A 17,534-nucleotide genomic window follows, 5' to 3' on the forward strand; every position below is an offset into this window, starting at 1 on the left:
CTTCCTAGGCAAGACAATATCATGCAATTAAACAGTGGGGATTCTTCCAACTTGAGTATAGCTTGAATAAGTTTGGAGAGATATTGCAGCTGAAAACATCAAAAGGGAAGAAAGTGCCTGCTGGCATCTTTTTCTTTCCAGAAGAGGAAGGGGGGAACCAGAGGGCAAGAGAATGGTGTTGATTGGAGGATAGAGCATATCCTTAGTAACAGAAGCTCATTGTTCTAATGATCTTCTATCCTTTCATCATTGGGAGGGTTTTTTTTTCATTTTTTTTATTCTAATTCTTTTTTTTTTGCAATCATGTTTGGTCAGCCAGATATGTGTGTGTGTGTGTGTGTGTGTGTGTGTGTGTGTATAATCTCCCACGTATACTTAAATTGTCATCTGAGAATACAATAAGGCTTTCAGAGTTTAGTTCATAGGATTAACCTGCTAGAAGTTTTCACTTTTCCACCTTAGAAGCTAGATGCTAATATGGGACCATACTGACTATTTTAGCTCTTTTTTTTTTTAATTCAGCAATAATTCTATAGATTCCCCTAAAAGAGTGAAGAAAGGATTCCACATCAAACTGAAATTGCCTTTTGATATAAGTGAACCTGTGATCTGTGATGTCTCAGTAAGGCTGACAAAATTTCCAACCTTGATTCTAGCTAGAGATAAGATAGGGAAGGAAGGGGACTATGTTATGGGGCCCCTAGAAGCAATAAGTCTGCACTCCTGACCCAAAGAGAGGGATACATTTGTAGGAGAGAGTAATAGTCAAAAGGAAAGATAGCATCTTGAGCCAGCCCCAGGGGACATAGATAAGCATGGTCTGAGAGGATTTGTCTTTTATTCACAATAGGGATGACATGGATGAGACAGAGAAACAGAGTAACAGAGACAGAGAAACAGAGATACAGAGTGAGACAGAGACAGAGAGAGACAGAGACAGACAATGAAAGACAGAGACAAAGAGAGAAACAGGGGGGTGAGGGAGAGAAATAATCTCAGCCACCCACTCTATTCTGCTCTCTGTAGTGACACCAAGTGGACACACATAGATTAACTAAATACTGAGAAGAGAGAATTTCCCTCCTGAGAATTTAATTTTTGAATTAAAATATAGCCCGTTTAATATGTTCAAGAGTTGCAGGAGGACAATATCTTTTAGCTTATCTTATCTCCTCCACTTTCTTGAATCCTTGTGACTATTTGGGGAACCTGTGATAATAATGATCTGCAAAGCCTCCTTGTTCCAAGTCTGGCTTATGTTGTCATTAACCAAGTGTAAATTTTCTCTTGCCTTTGCCTCCTTGTAGAATGGGCTCACCACAAGAAGAGACTGGTTAGCAGGTTTGGTTCTTTCTTTGCCACATTGGAAAATGGAATCACTCTCTCTATAAGTTACCATGGACCTACTGGGACAGTACCAGGTGAGGAGAACATAACAAAAAAGATATATGTGGTACATGCAGGAGGTTGCTTCCATTCTTCCCCACCTATTCCTTTATTATTAAATCAGACCCCATGCTGATTTGCCATTTCTTGGTAATTACCTCTGTGTGGTTAGAACGTTTTAGGAGAATTTAACAGCCTATCTTTAAATGCTTTGAGGGTGCCTATTTGAGTTTCCAGAGCACTCTGACTTCCTGTGAAAGCAGACATATACTGAGGAAAAAATCCCAGTGATCTTTGTTAACCAGCCCAGTAAAACAGACTTTTGGCTGAGGCCAAGGAAAGCATGATTTGCTGAGAAATCATCTTGGTTTTCCAAGGAATAATATTTTCGAAAATTCTGCCAATAATTATGGAAATATCCATTGTGTTTCAGGATGTTGGTTTTAAAGAAGCCATTGTGTAGAAATATTGAATGATTTCTCTGTCCTGTTTTTAATAAACACATTCTCCAACTTGAAGCTATTGCCTTCCAAACCACAAAAATGGGATGTCATTTTACTGAGGGCCAATTAGAAAATCAGTTTCATCCCTATACATTTTAGAAGTCACTAAAGACATCTCACACAAAAACAAGGGCTTACTATGATCAGAAGCTAATCCTTGTGTTTTTCACCCTGGAGACATTATTTCATACTTCTCTATGTATGCATATAGTAAGCCACATTCAATACCTATTATTTGAAGATACCATTCCCATGATTCATTATGACTATATTTATTATCTTTTGCCAAATAGTTTTCAAATAATATAGTTAGTGTAAAGTCTGAAATAGTTACACACCGTAGTCTTAAAAGGGATATGTTTGAGGTTGTTGCTTTTTTGATTGTTTTGCTTTTGCTTTTGCAAGTTTTTTCAGAAGAGTGACAAAAATGTGGCCAGCGGACTCAATTAGGTCCCAACAAAATCTCCTTTGATACTCACTATCAAAATGAGATATTTTATGCTTGGCACTATCCAGATCTGACATAGATTACATCTATGTTAAATGGAAACTTTATCATTTGCTCTATTGCTGCTTGTACCATTCCTGGATGATTTTCTAGATGGTCCATTTGCCACTCTCTTGAATTTGTTCCTAGAGACTTGAACTTATATTCACTTCTTATATATGGTCTTTTGAAATTAATAGTGATAACTTGCATTTATATAGTGAGATTTAAAAACATCTTACAAATATTATCTCATTTGATCCCCATAATAACTCTAGATAGTAGGTGCTATTTTACAGATGAAGAAACTGAGGCAGGCAGTAGTTAAGTGACTTGCCCAGGATCTAGTTCGTAAGAACATAGGTCATCTTGGCTATAGGTCTAACAATCAGTATCTTTCTAGCTGCTTCTGATTTCATTTGTAAGTTTTCCTGATCTGTCTCATTCTCTTTAAAAAGTTATTCCTTTCTCTTCAACAGAATTGATGGTGACTTTGTCACAAGGGTTTTATTTTTGAAGGCCTTCTATCCTTTTTGAGCTGGCTTCCCTTTTAAAAATTTCTGCTCATGCTAATATGGAAATATGTTTTGCATGACTTCATATGCATATCCTATATCAAATTGCTTAGTTTTTCAGGAAGGGGAGAAAAAGAGTGGGAGGGAGGGAGAGAATTTGGAACTCACTTTTTTTTTTAATAAAAAAGGTTTTTAAATTATCTTTATGTGTAGTTAGAGAAGAGAAACTTTATTTTTTTTTAATATCTGATCATGGGATCCTTGTTTTCCTTTTTACTGAATTCTTTGAAACATTCTCCACTAAATTCTATTCTCCTCTTTTTCTCTCTTGTTCTCTCTTTTCTCCTTCTTTTTCTATTCTCTTTCTCCTCCTCCTCCTCCTCTTCCTCTTTCTTCTTCTTCTTCTTCTTCTTCTTCTTCTTCTTCTTCTTCTTCTTCTTCTTCTTCTTCTTCTTTTCTTTTCGCCCTCCCTTTCTCTCTTCCTCCTCTCTCTCTCTCTCTCTCTCTCTCTCTCTCTCTCTCTCTCTCTCTCTTTCTCTTTCTCTCTCTCTCTCTCTCTCTCTCTCTCTCTCTCTCTCTCTCTCTCTCTCTCTCTCTCTCCCCCCCATCTCTCTCACAAATTCTGAATGGCATTGTTATTTTTTTAATCTTTAAAAACTATCCTCTCCATTTGGGTAGGAAATGGGTTAAATATTTGGCAAGGATGTCTCATCAATGTGATTACTAATTATGATTATTGTAGTTCTTTTAATTACTATTCTAATCAATTTTAACAACTTTCATATTGGATGAGTATTTGGTATACAAAGAAATCATTGAGGTATTTGTTTCTTTCCCCCCTCCCTATTTTCACAGAGGAAAAGGACTTGGAATTAGAAGAAATGTTGAATATCCCTTCAGCACATACTCAAACTGTAATTCCCACTCCACCTACCCCACCTCCAAAAATAAAAAATAAAGCTCCTAAGGGTAAAGAAAAGCACAAAGAACCTCCCAAAGAAGAAGAGCCACCACCAGTCGTTATAAAGGAAGAAGAGAAACCGGTAAGAGATTCCTACTCATAAATTTCTAAGTTAGGTTGCATTTCTATCACCTAAGTAAAACTTGTAAAAAATGTGAGTCGGAAAAGAAGAGAGGGAATAAGCATTTATTAAGCACCTACTATGTGTCAAGCAATGTGCTAAGCGGTTTACAAATATTATCCCATTTGATCTTCACAATACCCATTGAGGTAGGTGCTGTTATTATCCTCGTTTGAAGAAACTGAGACAGACAGACTTGCTTATGGCCATACAATTAGGAAGCTGTCTCCAAGTCCAGAACTCTGTACATTCTACCACCACCTAGTGGTCTCTAGGAATAGGTTCCATGGAGTATTCGATGCTGTTTCAAATGCTTACTGGATTGCTTCATCATTTCTTTTAAATGGACGAAGCTGCTCTGAGCTTTCCACTGAGCTTTCAGCTTTCATGGGCCAGTCACTTATGTTTTCCACTTCGTCATCTGAAAACATAAAGGGATTGTTGTGAAGATTGAGCTAACTGATGTTTGCAAAGTTTTTTGCAAATCTTAAGGTCCTGAATATCATCTATTATTTTATGTTTTTTAGCAAACATATATACATAACCAGAAAATAAACAATAGCAAAATTATCAAAGAGGGAATGTTCTTATGAACTATTGAAAACTATTTCTGACTCCTGATTTGCTCCCATTGTATACTGCTCCCACTGGGTTTTTTCCCTTTAATGCCCACATTAAATCTAAAAATAAGGGAGATCCATATTTTCAATATTGATACATTATCTATAATAGCAAGCTGGGCAGAGAAGCATAGTAGAAAGAACCCTGAGTCAGATCATAAATAGTTGGAATGGATAGAGAAGGGAAGGAGTTTATTGGGAAATAAAAGTGATGTTAAAAAACAGAATATGCCAACTTCTGAGAACTCTACATTGATGAAATCACATATCCTTGAAATATCATAGGATACATATACTGGAGGGAAATTGCACTTGAAGTCAGAGAGCTTGAGTTCAAATCCCAGATCTCAGGTCAGCTACATGCTTCCTGTATGATCAGGCACAAACCACCTCACCTCTCCATATCAGGACTTCTTAATCTGTAAAATGAGAGGATTGGGGTTTGTGGTAGTCATTGGTCTTTTGTTTTCAAAAACCAATGACATCAAAAGTGATGACTTGTGTGTGAATTAGATTTAAATAAGACTGAATTGCCCAAAGTCCATCAACCTCCTTTTCAGAATCATAGAAGTTGGACAAAAGTCAAGGTGACTGATGATGGCCTGAGTTGAGGTAACATTTTGGATGTCTAACTAAGGTATAAACACTCTACAATGCCTTCTTCAGCTACCCTCCGTGGCCATTGGAACAATTTGTTCTCATACCCCATTCCATTGAGGGAAGTCTTCATATAATCCCTAGGTGTAGAGGGCTGAAACTCCAAAAATATATGCTTGAATCTGACAACCAAACACTTAAGGATAATTACCTATTTGATGTGAGACAATGACTCTATTAGCATATATTTGGATAAATGGCTCTTCTCACTGTTAGTGCTTGCTGAATGTTTGGTGTTGATAATCAGTGGCAAGGATTGAAGGGTGGGGAGAAACAGGCCTGAGTCACTTGGCTGCAGGACAAGGAGAAGAGAGGCTGGTGACTATGGACTCCAGAATCCAGGATTTTGCTTGTCTGTCTCCTTCACTTCTCCCCTTAAAGACCAAGGACTTTAATTTATCCTGACTCTGGCTGATCCCAAGGCCCTCCAGGGATCCAGCTGTTACTCTACACCTAGGAACTTAACAAATTCTCATTGACTGGTTATGAAGATCTTTAAAAGTTAATAGATGATTTTACATTTGATCCTGGGATCATCAGGAGTCTTTGGAGTTTATTGAAAAGGAGAATGACATTTATAGAAAAATCCACTTAGGAGCTGAATCAGATGGATTGAATGGGGAGACACTTGAATCAGAGAGGTCAATCAGAGGGCTATGTCAATAGTCCAGGTGTTAAGTGATGAAGACTCGATAACCTCTGAACTCCTTCCAACCTTTAAATCTGTTATTCTCCAGATTCTGCTTTCCCCCTACATAATCTTGGTCAAATTGCTATACTTCCCTGTTGGAGTTTTCCAGATGAGTTTTGTATTAGGAGTCCTCACTTCTAATTTCTAACTTACTTTTAGTAAGCTAACTATTAGTAAGAAAAGTCTAAGTATAATTTTTCAACAACCTGAGTAGAGGTTTGTTTTTCTAAGATAACCATGGAATAGCTCTCTATATTCAAAGAGAAAGCTAATGTTTTTCCATGAAGAAAAAATAAAGGAACTCAAGAAATCACTCTCTTTTCTACAATTTATTAAAGATTACAACATGTTCCTTTGGGGAGGAAATGGAAGAAATGTTTTAAGGACAAGAAAAAGAGATGAGCATCCTGCTCATCATTTCCCAGCATCTCTAATGCTTTATGATATATTTGTGAGTCAAACTTCGGTAGCACATCTTATATGTCCTTTTGTGTAAATGCATTTGTGGCACACTGCATACTATTTTATCATTATTAAGTATTCTAGTTGTATAAGTCTGGTCTCCCAAAGTAGACATTCTTTGATAGCAAGATTCTGACCTTATAAACGTCACTGTATCCATTGAGAAGAACAGATTTTAACATACTCAGAGATTGGAAAGGTAAACTCTCTTTACCTAAAATTCTACAAGGCAAGTCGTCTCTATAGGAATGACTCACTGCTCCTAGCAATTCTGAGCATATAGTGGCTACTCAGCAAATGTCTATTGGATTTCCTTGAATTTAATCTGTGCTCATTGGTTTAGAGCAATAAGAATCTTTAAAATTAATTGCATTCTATTTCATAGGAAGAAGCAGCAGAGGCAGCAGCACCTCCACCAGAGCCCCCCTTTATTCCCACCTTCCAAAGACTAAATATTTCATGTCCTAATGGACTGGCAGTGACTTTCCTTGGCTACCTTTCTCCAGGTTAGTACATTGCATCTGATGAATTTTTAAAACCACAGATACGTTCAAATAATAATTAAGAATAATTCATTTCCCTATCAAAGACAGCCAATATTTTCAAGGTTTTACATTTACATTTGCAAGAGGTAACCTAGCATAATGAACAGAGGGCTATTCTTAGAGTCAGGAAGACTTGGGTTCAGGTCCTGCTTTTGACCTACTAGCTGTGTAACTCAGGTATATCACCATATCACCTAATTTCTCAATGCCTGGGATATGCCATAATGCTATAAATTACATACATGAAAAATCTTCCTCAATGAAGGGAGCTATCACATCAGAAATTAACTTCATTGGCAAAATCGCAGGATCTAATTATCCCCTTCTCCAAAAAGGTAAGACAATCAAGATTATTTCCACATCCTGAATGATGCTCCACAGAGCATCATTTTTTTTGTTTTGCTGATCTTGTTACGATGAATTCTATTACATAAAAAGGCTTATAATTTTGCTGATCTTGTTACAATAAATTCTATTACATAAAAAGGTTTGTAACAGTTGCTCTTATTTTGACATGGTAATAGGCACAAAATTGCTTGGTATAGACAGAATGAAATAGTGGATTGGAGGAGGGAGGGGACAGGAAAAAAGGGAGGAAGAAGTAGGGAGGGAGAGAGTGGGCAAAGGAGATGAGGTGAGAGAGCATTATTATCATTATTCCTAGGGATTCTGTATGCAAGTATATCCCACATATTGTTATTTCTCAATAACATCATGAATATGTTATAACCAACCTCACTGTAAAGTCTTATTGTCACATTATTTGGCCAGATGCTTACTTATAACACTGTTCTGATCGGTATCATCAGAATTTTAAAAATGTTAAAAAGCTGGAAAGGATTCTGGAGATCAGAATAGTCCAATTGCTTTGTTTTATAGATTGGGTAACCAAGATCAAGAATTCATAGGAATAACAATAATTGCATTATATACCTACTGTGTACCAGTCATTGTGCTAACTACTTTACAAATATAGTCTCATCTGTTCCTCACAGCAAGCTTGGGGGGGTAGGTATTATTATTATCTTCATTTTACTAATGATGAAACTGAGGCAAACAGAGTTTAAGTGACTTGCCCAGGATTACAGAACTATTAAGTATTTAAGATCACATTTGAGCTCAGGAATTCCTCACTTCAGGCCTAGGATCATGGAGCTAGCTAATTGTAGGTCCAGAATTAAATCCCTGAAATCCTGACTGCCAAGCCAGTGTTTCTTCTCCTATATGAATAAGTCTGAAGCTCCAAAACAACATGAACACTCTTAAGTGACATCTAAATTCAATAAATCAGTTTGGTATCTTGTCCCGTCTAGTTGGTTAAGGTAACATCTCCTATATATTTCTGCATGAGATATCGGATACTGTATAGAATACCAACAGAATTTTCAGTATCCTTAGATTTAGATGCCTTTATTTAAATCAGTTGCTCTCCTCCTTTATATCTGCCTGGGAGCTGGGTACAGAGAAAATAAGAGCTTTGAGGATAGACAAAAATTTGAGTATTCATTTTCTAGTATGCTCTTGGATAAGACATTTAATTTTACTGGGCCTCAATTTCTTCATCTATAAAATGAAGGAGTTGAACTAAATAATCCCTACATTCCTTTCCAGTTCTATATCTATGAGTCTATGGTGTTTTAGCTATTCATCAACAAATATCAATAAAATTAACAAAGTGTTGTAACCATGAACCATTAGCCATGACAAGGAATCAACTTTGTTCAATAGTCCCAGAAATAATAATAGTTTCATTAAAGTAAGAAAATTAAATCCTAGCTTCATAGTTCTCTTCTACAGCATCCAGTTCACAAATCATCTTCACCTTTAGGTCCACACATTGGGGATGAGCATACCTGGGACATCATGATTCGACAGAGTTATCCTCAAAAGGTGAAATACTCTCAGACTCATAAAACCGTGACACCACCAATAGAACAGGAGATATCCAGAGTTATTAACAGCCAAGGGACTGTTGTCAAGTACATGTTGGATGGGTCCACACAGGTAAAGAAACTTGTTGGAGATTTGGATGCATTTAAGACACCATACATAACTTGTCTCCTTCTTAGGAGCTTGAAATCCATGGGATTCAATCATCAATTCTTACATGAATTTTTTTTTTTTACCATAAGCTGAATTGCCACCAGACATGGATCAGGAAGAGAGAGAGTAGAATGACAGTTGGGATATTTGAAAAGAGAATTGAATATCAAATTAATACCTTATCATTGAGGACAAAAAATTATGTATAGGAATTCAAAGAGAAATAGTGGGTCTGACTTGTCAAAAGATCAAACATTTAGAATAGACCTCAGGGACAGTCCAACTATCTCATTTTACAGATGAGTAAAAAAGGAAAGAAAAAAAGGATACTTGCCCCCAAATTCACACAGGTAGTAAGAAGTAAGAAGGAGATTTGAAATCAAGTCATATGATTTCACTTCCAATATTTCCCTCTTGACCAAGTTGTTTTTTCTCAGTACGTACGTAGAAAAGGTCCAAGTCTACCATCTTATATTCTGGACAGGTAGCTTTCTAACTAAAAAAAGTTAATTGTTAGGCCAAAATCAGCACAAGCAGCAAAGAATCATTCCATATTTTGTTGCATCTCAGCTTCAGTCTGCCTGAGTGAACAATCATTTGCAAACACAATTTGTCTGGGCCTATGTCCTCATCTATAAAATGAGGGAATTAAGCTATTGAAGCTCTCCGAGGTCTATACTTGATCTTGTTTATATACTTCCATTAATCTTCCCTAGAAGATCCATCTTCTGTGGATGTGGTAATCCATTAAATAGACAAGAATACTATAACATATATTATGAGAGAAAGCATGGTGCAGTGAGCCAGGAAAATGTGGGTTCAAGCCCTTCCTCTGCCAGAGATTTGCTATATGACCTTAGGAAGTCGGTTAAATTCTTGGTGCTTTAGGCCCCAGTTTCTTAAACTGTGATTCATGACCTCATATGGGGTCATATAAATGAATGTTGATTACATTCAGTTGATGTGCAAATAAATACAATTTATTATCAGCAACTGTTTGATTTGTATATTCATTTTATATTCTCATATACCCAGGGTCACACAAAAACTTCTAGGGATAAAAGGGATTACAAGTAGAAAAAGTTTTAAGAAACCCTACTTTACATAACTCTCTAAACCAAGAGAACAGAACCTTTTTCTTTTCTTACAAAATGATCAACTCATAGACAAGTAGTGGAAGGTTGTAGTTCCTTGTTTTCAGCTCATCATAGCCTGCAATTGCCTTAGCAAATGATTTTGTGAATCAGACATTCCCCACCCTTGCTCTAAATCACAAGTGGCAGAAAAGCTTGATTTCCATTGCCCAAGAGAGTTTATCTTGGAATTCTATATATTCCTGATATCAGAGATCTAGTTCCTATCATAAAAGTTGAAAAATAGTGTCTGACCAATGAATTACAGAAGTAGATCTGAGTTGTTTCAGTAGTGTACTGTGTAATCAGAAATCTTTCATGTATGAGAGTCCAACAAATTTTATTACAATTATTCATTCAAACAAGACCATTCAGTTGCTGAGTGGTTCTGTCAAATGATTCAAACTTGTTGGCCTATTAGATTGTTTATACTAATGAATTAGGCTCCAAAAAAAATTATTAGAAAATCTGAGAGGGACTACATGTGGCCTGAAAGCCCTATGTCTAGGAATTAATTCTTTCTTTTGGCCTCAAAATTTTTCATGTTGACTCTGATGAAAGTAGTTGACCATCTATTCTTTATTGTTTGATCATATTTTCCTTACTTTCTGAAGACTTACCTGAAATATCAATGTTGTCCTTAGGTCCTCTTTGCAGATGGAGCAGTGAGTTATAGTCCAGATTCTGGTCCTGTGTGTGCCCACTCCGACACCCCTACAGCTCCAGGTTCAACAGACATGAGGTACTCCTTTTGTCTACCGAAATCAGAAACTGCCCCATCTGATGCTGTCAGCTTTAAAAAAGGTGATAATGGTTGTTGTTGCCAACTCTAGTAGCTTTAAGTAATTATTTTAAATGATCCAAGAATCAATCCTTTTTATGCTCATCATTGCAAGACTTTTTATTTGACCTTTTATTGCCTGTTAATTTTTTTTTATTATTTGAGCTTTGAAAATCTGCTATTTTTTCTGCTTTCATTTGTAGGGCTACATGATGAGAGAAATAGATGAGAGAACTGAAACTCCGGGAAGTTTTAGAGGCAGGATTTGAACCCCAGATCCCCTAATTCTAGAACTAGTATGCTATTGTATTGTGTTATTTTCTAGTTAACTGTATTTTCAAGATAGTTAATTATTGATTTTCTACATTAATAAAAGTGAATTTGTCATTTTAATAGAAGAGTCATGGCACAGATAACTCTTAATGATTATCTTAAGAACATTTCTATCTGGTTTTGTATGACCTTTTTGTACTTACATTTGAATGGGGCTATGTTATGATTTAAGGAAGTCATTCACTTCTATGGCACTTCTACATCCACTTCAAACTTTATTCAGTAAAACTCTACAATATGCCAGATGTGTGCTTTGGACTATATTGGAAATCAGAAACCAAAGTGATTGTTTTTTTTTTAAATTACACATTATTATTGTCTTTTGGAGGGATGTAACACATACACACACACACACACACACACACACACACACACACACACACACACAGAATGATTCCCAATAAACTTTGGATGGAAAATGCTGCTATCTGCACCCAGAGAAAGAACTCTCTTGCTTAAATTTTAGTCAGCACCAAAGAGAATCACAATATAAAGTCATTCCCCAAAGAAAGTAATTCTAGCATAAAATATAGCACAGCAACAGAGTTCCCAATTCATGCTCAAAAGCTTATCTCAATGTAAATCAGATTTCAGTAAATCAACACATTCTATGTTCACTTTTTTTTCTATGTTTTCTTTCATTGTTTTTCCCTTTTGGTCTGATTTTTTCTTTCCCAACATGATTCATAAAGAAATGTGTTTTTAAAAAATGAAAATATATGTATAACTAGAAAAAAATTTTAAATACACAAAAAAAATCATACAAGGAAAAGTGTGACATGAACAAAAGAGGAATTCAAACAAAATATCCTAGGAGCATTTGAAGAGGGAAGAAGTATTTTTATACCAAAATGTAGTGAATTATGTAGAGACGTCATATTTCTGTCAAAAGTCTACAAGTTCCTACAGAACAAATTGACATATGGTATCTTCCTAATTCCTATAGGACTTAAAAAGTGGTAGAGACTCAATCAACGTTTGTTACATAAATTGAAGTTCTGAGGCGGCAAGATGTTCTAGGGGGGAAAAAAAGTCATACAATAACAGACATAAAAGGAACTGGGTATATGTCCATACTAAGTCCCATTCAGCTTTTCCCACTCTCCACTATAGGCTAGACATGGCACAAAACATTCTATTTGGGATAGAAGCCATTTCTGGAAAATATAACACAACAAGAGAGCCCCCAATTTGTGCTCAAAAGTTAAACTTTTGAGCACAAATTGGGGGCTCTCTTGTTGTGTTATATTTTAAGCTAGGATTACTTTTTTGGGGAACGACTCTCTATATGTGAGTCTATTCAGTATTGACAAAAATATTTTTTAAAAATCAGATCTCCCCTAGAACTGTGATTTTTGATCCTGTGTGGGACATCAGTACAAATAAAGCCCATAGGTGTCATTGGATAACCTAAGGCTTAGACAGAAGGGAAATAAAAAAGAAAGGAAAGAGGAGAAAATTGAATAAAAGAGGGAGAAATAAAAGAGATAGGAGAGAATGAATAAGGGAAGGAGAGATAAAAGAGAAGAAAAAAAGGGAAAACAATGAAAGTAATACAATTTACTTAGTAAGCACACAGTAAAATGTGAAATCCAGAAAGATAAGGACTATTTATATTTTTATATTCCAAGTGCCCAGCACAATGCTTGGCATTCAGTAAGTGTTTAATAAATGCTTTTGATTGATTGATCAGTTGATTGGCATACTGGAAATAAGGTGTTTATCCCTATTTCAAAATACTGAGAAACATATGTGAAACAGATGTGACTTTTCCCCCCAGACTAACCCAGAGCAGCAATGTAGATAAAGATGCTTTTTCTTTCCAAGCTCAATGGCTATCACACCCACATATTTCAAGGACCATAAAAGGCAATAAAAGTTCTTTAAAAGAAAGCAGCATTTGGGGTTTTTAAAACCAATTTTATTAATATTTGATTTTATGTCATCTTTCTTTTCCCTGCCAGAGAGCCATAGCTTATAATAAAGAATTTAAAAAATAAAAGATAGGGAAAAAATTGAGCAAAACAAATCAATTCTTTGAAAAAGACTAATGTTTTATGCAGTGTTCTACTAATGTTAAATGCAATGATCCTATGAACCTTCAGCTCTTCAAAGGACCAGGAGAAAATATCTTTTCATGTCTCTTTTTGGAGAGCAAGTTTTCTTCACTAAAATTTCATAGCATTCAGTTTTAACCTGCATGGTTGTAAGCATCCTGTATATTGTATTCCTTGCTCCAATTATTTCACTTTGCATCAGTTCACTTAAATCTTTTCATGTTTCCCTGTATTCAGCATTTTGCCATTTCTTTTAGCATAGCAGGATTGCTTTCCATAATGGCTATACCAATTCATAGTTTAACCAACCATTACTATGTGTAGAATTACACAATTCTACCATGATTAACTGATCCCATCTTTTATCTTTTCAACTTTCTCTGTGTCCCATGAGAATTCTATGAGTTTTTGTTTTAAATTTGCCCTTCTCTTATATTAGTGAGTTGAAGCATTGTTTCACATAGTTGCTAGTAGTTTGTAATTCTTTTTTAAAACTTTGTTAACATCTTTGACTACTGAATAGAATAGTAACTGTACTCTGCCCTCATCAGATCTCATCTAGAATATTGTATTCAATTGCAGGCATTATGGTTTAAGAAGGATATTGATAAGCTGTAGGGGGAAATGTATGATGAAAGGCCTTGAGACAATATTAAGTAAATATTAGTTGAACTAAGTGGAAATATTTAGTCTAGAGAAGAGCAGACTCTTGGGAGGGACATAATAAGTGTCCCCAAATATTTGAAGGTCTATGAAGGAGAAGAGTTAGATTTGGGTTTTTTGACCCTACGAATTAGAAACAAAAGCAGAGGGTGGAAGTTACAAATTATTGGAGTTTGATGTCAAGAAAAAAGTCTTTTTAATACTTAACAGCTGTCTGAATGTAGAGTGGATTACCTGAAAAAGTTGTAGGTTATCTGTTCTTAGAGGTCTTCAAGAAGATATTAGACACCCACTTGTCAGGCATGCTACTGTGGAGATTTGTTTGTTGTATGGGTCAGATTAGATTGTCACTAAAATATCTCCTAACTTAAATTCTATGATTTTATGAAACAAGAAACATATATGAATGTGAGGAATTTTAATCTAAATGTACATCATTTTAAAATAATAGACTCTAGGTGACTGATGCAAAGGCTTTTCATGGTATATTTAGCATGCACAGATGTTTCAATATACTTATGCTGACAGAAGTCAAGAATGAGTATATTTGAATTTCAGCTATTTTTAAAAAAATATTCTTTATTTTACATACTTTATATGCCACATTTACTTATATGTAGTTCTCATCTCACATAATTAGACATGCACATATTTTGTGGGGGGAAAAGATTTTTCTTGTACTGTAGAAATATGTTTTATCTATACCAGAGCCAATACAAGCTTGAATTAAAGAAGCAATTGGCTGTTTGCCAGTAGCTGAAGAGGGGAAGAGGAAAAGGGTACTACTACAGATTGTTAATATTTATTCCTCTCCTTCTTGATTCTGTTTATCTTCTGTGGGTTCAAGGACATCTGGTGTACAAAAGACCTCCAATTCTGTGGGGGAAATGTGAGCATTGAGTTGGATCTGTTGCAGCTGCCTACTCCTTCTTCCTGTAGGGGTTTCTAGGCCCATACCTAAAACCTTGAAAGGAGGGGAAATTCTAAATGTAAACTCCCCATTCAAATTATTTCCAAACCATTTCACTCTATGCTGTTCCATTTCACAAGCACATGAAGCCCATTAGTTTCATTACTTTGATTAAAGTAGCCCTTACTTTTTGAGTTTAAAAACCAAGTGGCCATCATCCACACATTCCTCATGCAATTGATCCCTCACCCCTACCCATCCACTACTCGGCTCTTAGCTTATATTGACTTTGCATATCCATTAATCATCTTCTATCGAAGGTGACGCTGTCTACAAAATTAAAATAAAAACTAGCTATTCTCCATGGTCCATCTCAAATGCTAGTTCCTTCCTGAAGACTCAGTAAGAAATGATCTTTTCTTTCTCAGAATTCTTGCAGCATTTTGTTCTTCTCTTATGTACTTGTGGAGTGTTTTGTATATTATATAAGTTCTTTAAGGTGCTGTATAAATATATGTGACTATGAGTCATTATAAGAATCAACACCTACTTCTTGACCTTAGGACCAATCTCTCTGGTCTTCAATTTCCCTTAACTATGGAATGAAAATATTGAACTAGAAAAATATTTTAATTGAGGTAATAGCACATAAACTTGTAATATAGAAAGTAACATGTTGATTAGACAATGATAATATGAAAAATATACTAAGTGTAAATGAAGTATGTATCATTGCTTGGCTACTATGGTTTAACCATTTCAGCCTTCAGCTTTTTAAACATTTCCTTTTATACTTATTTTCTTAGCTCTCTCATTCTTAAGGTAGACCTATAAAGAGGAAGAGATAAAACAAGTCCTTTATGGAATATTATCTCATTTGATCCTCACAACAAACCTAGGAAGTAGATGCTATTATTATCCCCATTTTACAGATGAGGAAGACAGAGGTTAAGTGATTTGCCCCATGTCATACAGGAAGTGACTGAAGTCAGGTGGAACCCAGGTCTTCCTGACTTTAAATCAAATACTCTCTATTCACTATGCAGTTTAGCTTCCTACTCTGCTGCCACACAGTCTAAGAAAACTAGAACCCAAAAGAGCCTTGGAAATCATCATCTTCAAATTCTTCGTTTTGCAAATAATGAACAAAGAAAGGGAAGCAGGGTTATACAGCTAGGAAATGAAATCCCAGGGATTCAAACCCAGGTCATTCAATGTCTAGTCCAATGCTCTTTCATATCCACTAGGCTGCCTTAAATCCCTTAGCTCCTACTTCATTGTTTCTCAAGGTAAAAGTGTCACTTGCCTCCCTAGAACTTTTCCTCTTTTAATCTCCTACCTTAGAGAGATTGCTCCTCATTTTCTTTTTTTTTTATTTTTATTTTTATTTTTTTTAATTTTTATTTAATAATTACTTTATATTGACACTTGTTTCTGTTCCGATTTTTTTTACCCTCCCTCCCTCCACCCCCTCCCCTAGATGGCAAGCAGTCCTTTATATGTTGGATATGTTGCAGTATATCCTAGATACAATATATGTTTGCAAAACCGAACAGTTCTCTTGTTGCATAGGGAGAATTGGATTCAGAAGGTATAAATAACCCGGGAAGAAAAACAAAAATGCAGATAGTTCACATTCGTTTCCCAGTGTTCTTTCTTTGGGTGTAGCTGCTTTTGTCCGTCATTTATCAATTGAAACTCAGATCTCTTTGTCAAAGAAATCCACTTCCATCAAAATATGTCCTCATACAATATTGTTGTCGAAGTGTATAATGATCTCCTGGTTCTGCTCATTTCACTTAGCATCAGTTCATGTAAGTCTCGCCAGTCCTCTCTGTATTCATCCTGCTGGTCATTTCTTACAGAACAATAATATTCCATAACATTCATATACCACAATTTACCCAGCCATTCTCCAATTGATGGGCATCCATTCATTTTCCAGTTTCTAGCCACTACAAACAATTGCTCCTCATTTTCTGCCAACCTTCCCCCTAAAGCAATGCTTAGCCAGCTGGACAGTGCTCCAGACTCCAAACTGAGCTTTCAACTCAGCTCTCTCCTTTCTCAGAAAAAAGGGAATCTCATGTGTCTACTAGTTCTTGCCCTGTATGTGAATATTACAAACTATCCCTTGCTTTTTAAAAGAACAATGCTCTACTTTTCCCAGAAAAAAATTTTTAAAGAATTTAATTAAATGGAGCAACAAGTGAGGACAATATAGCAAGTAGGAAATGGCTTTGATGTAAGAAACATCTGCAAGTTTTATACAGGAAAATCATACTGTAATTATTAACACATTTTAATATGTGATGATTAATGCATTAATATAACAAATATTTTCTGTGTTCAGATGGATTGAAGGAGGAAAGATTGTGGCTAGTAAAATAAATAAGCAGATATAGCTTAGATAATGTGGAGCAAGAATTGACAGTTTTTACCTTCGCATGACCAACTTGGTTATCAAAGTGTTGTCTTAGAATTTTTGAATTTCCTAAAACTTCCAATCATATTTGGTAAATGTCTACAACAAGTTCTATTCATGTAGGAATTCTTTGAAGAGGTCAACAGAAAGCTCAATGTCTGTTTTTCAATATTTAAAAGGCAGCACTGACCATAACAAAAAGACAAATTAAGGTTGTATGTCTGGAAAATTTTTTTTAACA

The 17,534-nt window shown here is 35.6% G+C and overlaps 1 protein-coding gene across 1 annotated transcript in view; it reads left to right on the forward strand.

The window, feature by feature from the left end:
- Nucleotides 1-17,534, forward strand: part of SPAG17 (sperm associated antigen 17) — a 249,501-nt gene that overhangs the window by 163,914 nt on the left and 68,053 nt on the right. Inside the window, 5 exon segments of the mRNA XM_051992887.1 lie at nucleotides 1,308-1,421; nucleotides 3,747-3,934; nucleotides 6,789-6,909; nucleotides 8,777-8,952; nucleotides 10,769-10,928. Coding sequence (XP_051848847.1) covers nucleotides 1,308-1,421; nucleotides 3,747-3,934; nucleotides 6,789-6,909; nucleotides 8,777-8,952; nucleotides 10,769-10,928 — 759 coding nt within the window.

Source organism: Antechinus flavipes, chromosome 4 (assembly GCF_016432865.1).
Source record: "Antechinus flavipes isolate AdamAnt ecotype Samford, QLD, Australia chromosome 4, AdamAnt_v2, whole genome shotgun sequence".
NCBI classification, from domain to species: Eukaryota; Metazoa; Chordata; class Mammalia; order Dasyuromorphia; family Dasyuridae; genus Antechinus; species Antechinus flavipes.